The sequence below is a fragment of the Arachis hypogaea genome, chromosome 7 (assembly GCF_003086295.3).
Source record: "Arachis hypogaea cultivar Tifrunner chromosome 7, arahy.Tifrunner.gnm2.J5K5, whole genome shotgun sequence".
Lineage (NCBI taxonomy): Eukaryota > Viridiplantae > Streptophyta > Magnoliopsida > Fabales > Fabaceae > Arachis > Arachis hypogaea.
Genome location: NC_092042.1, coordinates 11,668,871 through 11,672,193, shown reverse-complemented (window position 1 = coordinate 11,672,193; position 3,323 = coordinate 11,668,871). Strand labels below are relative to the sequence as shown.

At 34.8% G+C, this 3,323-nt stretch overlaps 1 protein-coding gene across 1 annotated transcript; it reads right to left on the bottom strand.

Annotated features, from left to right (window-relative positions):
- Positions 1-333: 333 nt before the first annotated feature.
- LOC140174202 (uncharacterized) lies at positions 334-1,854 on the bottom strand. The gene is made up of 3 exons (XM_072198619.1): positions 1,299-1,854; positions 1,142-1,195; positions 334-1,025 (listed from the first exon to the last, which is right to left on the bottom strand). The coding sequence occupies exons 1-3, from the start codon at positions 1,612-1,614 to the stop codon at positions 589-591; spliced, it is 807 nt and encodes a 268-aa protein (XP_072054720.1). The 5' UTR covers positions 1,615-1,854; the 3' UTR covers positions 334-588.
- Positions 1,855-3,323: the final 1,469 nt, after the last annotated feature.

The window sequence follows — 3,323 nt, the reverse complement described above, 5'->3', positions numbered from 1 at the left end:
ATATTCCCAACCTCCTATCCTTTCAAGATTATTTTTTTAAGCGTCGTACTTGTCTTCTCCAAGAAAGCATTTCCTAAAACTGTTACCTTCTCTCAATTAGACAGCAGGCAGAGTTACATTATTTTGACCACAAGTTTAAGTAGTAAACAACACTTGACCAATGGTAACGGAACTTTCCTTAATTATCAAGTAGGAGTTCCCTAATAATGTGACCCTAATTGTGCCGTTATACTTCGGGTAACTGAACCACTCACTTGTGAATCAACATTTCTTTAGTTCATCATGCGAAAATATTAGCCTCACAACGAAACCATATTAAGAAACCCCAGCATCTCGTTGAAAATGAATAATTAATAAATGGATACGATTAATCTCACGCACCAGAACCTCTTAGTAACAAGATATAAACCACAAACAGACTTTGTCTTTCTGGAAAGCCAAACTAAAGATACATAACATTAAAACTGCCATTTAACTAAGGTTCGAACATAATCAACCATACAACAACCCCAATCTAATGAAAACACAAAAGACCTAAGCAAAAAGAAATCCATGCACTTACCCCGTAGCCGTTTACAACCCGGCTCACTACCTAAACATGTGGGTAAAGAGTTCCAACCTACGCTTCAGGTTAGCGTTCTCTTGCTCGAGTATCGCAACCCGCTCCGGCACAAACATCGTTGCCATGCGTCGTGCCTCAGCTGCCTGTTCTTTGAACCTAAGAGCAACTTGATAGTTGAAGTAAAAACTCTTCACTTCCGCCTCTTCTAGGAGCCTCTCCAAAGTGATGAAGGCGGCATCCCGCCTTGCCCATTTCTGATCAGTGGAGACCCTTCCCGAGACAAAAAAGTTAATCCCCTTGCTGTGGCTTTGCAAATAGACCCCAAACCCATGATAATCCTCTCCTCCCATCCGGTAGCCGTCACGGAGGAAAAACACTGGTGGACCAACGTTAAGTTCTTCACAAACCTTAAGCAGCAGCTGCTCCATGTCTTCCACGAGGACGAACGATTCCTTGTCAAATTCTGGTGCAAAATTTGTGGCCGCAGATGACATCACAGATCACACCCAGTACGAGATAGAAGTGTAAAATGAAACATGAGAAACCATTGTAACCCTGAAACTTAACAAATAGAGGTACCTTGTTCATGTAGGAGGTGGTTCGTCGCCCTTGAGCCAAACTCTGGTGCAAAATCTGTTGCCAGAGATGGAAATACATATCACAGCCAATAATAGAAATTAGTTTAAAATAAACATGAGCAAGCAATGTAATCCTCAAACTTAACAGACAGAGATACCTTGCTCATGCAGAAGGAGGTTCGTCGCCCTTGATCCAGATTCGTTGCTCCCCTCGGCAGCAACAGTCATTGACTCTCCAACCTTCGGTTCTCCAAACCTTACCTCCAACTCTTTACTCCTCATTACCGTCTTCTCAACTTCGGAGTCTTTCTTCCGCAGTTCAAACCAGGCCTCCGCGACACTCCTTACCATGAAACCCTTGTGCTCGCTTCCCTTGAAGCCGAAGACTTGCTGGTTGCATTCCTCCCATATCGTGTATATCCCGGGCTCCCTTCCTCTCCTCACCACATAGTACCGGAAACGACCATGTTCCATGTGTGCTATTTCTTTTGTGGGAATGGGTTCCTAAAAAACCCCTGCTGAATGAAGCTACTCCTAAGTTTTAATGGAAGTATTATGAGCGTGCCCTCTCAAATAAACCCTCGCAATCGAAACGTGAAAGGAAATTACTTATAAAGTAAGCCTATTGAAATTCCCAGTCTAGTGAACCGTCAAAGCCCCTCCGGTCCAACCATTCATTTTCATTATAACTGCATTCAATTTCCTTCAATGCATATATCTTCTTGGAACTTAAACTTCCTTCATTATAACAGGCTAAAACGTTTAACTACTCATGGTGTGCATTCATTAATATCCACGTGTATTAATCTATATCCCCATTAAAATATTAGCAATAATAATGGTCTACTATACTAAATACTAATATGTACCTATACATAAATATATTAGACATATGCCTTTTATTATAGTACCTGTATCCATTTTAAAATAGAAATATACTTTTAGTGATTCATGTTTAAAAAAATTTATTCTATTAAACTTAACATTTAATAACAGTGATCTTGTTAACTTTTATTTATTATAAAAGTAAAAAATCACGCATAAATAAAATAAAAAAATGGTGATACACAAACTCTTAATATATTGGACACTGGATAACACCAAAACAAACAGGGTAGTGCTATGGTGCTGAAACTAATATTTTTCAGCAGGTGCTGAAATGAGCTGGGCACGCTATATAATAAACGCGTGTTGCTGTTGGTGTGACAGGGGAAGCTGTTGGTGTGACAAAGAGAAATCAAGAAGTAAGTGGAAACAGTAAAATACAGTAATTGGTCAGGATGGTGTCGGGTAATTAAACAAAAAGTTTGTATAAATTGAGGTGGTTATAACTTGTTAATTTTTATGTTTTATTTTTTATTTAATTAAAACTAGTAATATGCAGTAAGTACGCAATATGAAAATAAACATAGTCATACAATGTGTTTATATTGTAAGTGATGTATATTTGGTTTTTGGAAAAAAAACTTGTCTTATAAGGATAAATTTAATAAATATTTATTTAAAATTAGAAAAAAATTGAGTATGAATTAAACGATTTAAAAATAAAAACTTAAAATAAAATTAATTCTATAATTTAAAAATAAAATGAATTAGATTGTGTTAAATGAGTGAGAATGTTATTATTCAATTAAATGTATTAAATCATTATTAACAGGTTGATTCAATGTGTATTAGAGGATAACTAATTTAAATCAGTAAAAAAATATTTTATAATATTAAAAATATTAAAAATCAATTTGTAAATATATTATTTTAGTTGATATTTTGAAAAATAAAATATTTAGTTTATTTGATAACAATTTAACCATTTATTATTAAATAAGAATTTATGAAGTTAGTTTTTTTTTCTTGAAATTATGAACTAAGTTAGTTAATTTATGTAGGAGTATTAGTTAATGTATTAGTATTAAAATGTTTATTTTCAAAATATTGGATCATTCCTACACAATGTAAGTCCAGTCTAGTAGTCTACCTACTTACCAAAAAATCTCACCGTAACAAAAAAAAAAGAAAAACCCATTTATAATAAAAATTAACAAGTTATAACCACCTCAATTTATACAAACTTTTTTGTTTAATTATCCGACACCATCCTGACCAATTACTGTATTTTACTGTTTCTACTTACTTCTTGATTTCTCCTTGTTACACCAACAGCTTCCCCTGTCACACCAACAGCA

Coding starts and splice junctions, on each gene's coding strand:
- LOC140174202 (XM_072198619.1), bottom strand. CDS start 1,614: ATGGAACATGGTCGTTTCCGGTACTATGTGGTGAGGAGAGGAAGGGAG. Junction 1,196..1,298: donor CCTCCTTCTGCATGAGCAAG/GTATCTCTGTCT, acceptor CTCTGGCAACAG/ATTTTGCACCAGAGTTTGGC. Junction 1,026..1,141: donor CCACCTCCTACATGAACAAG/GTACCTCTATTT, acceptor ATTTTGCACCAG/AATTTGACAAGGAATCGTTC.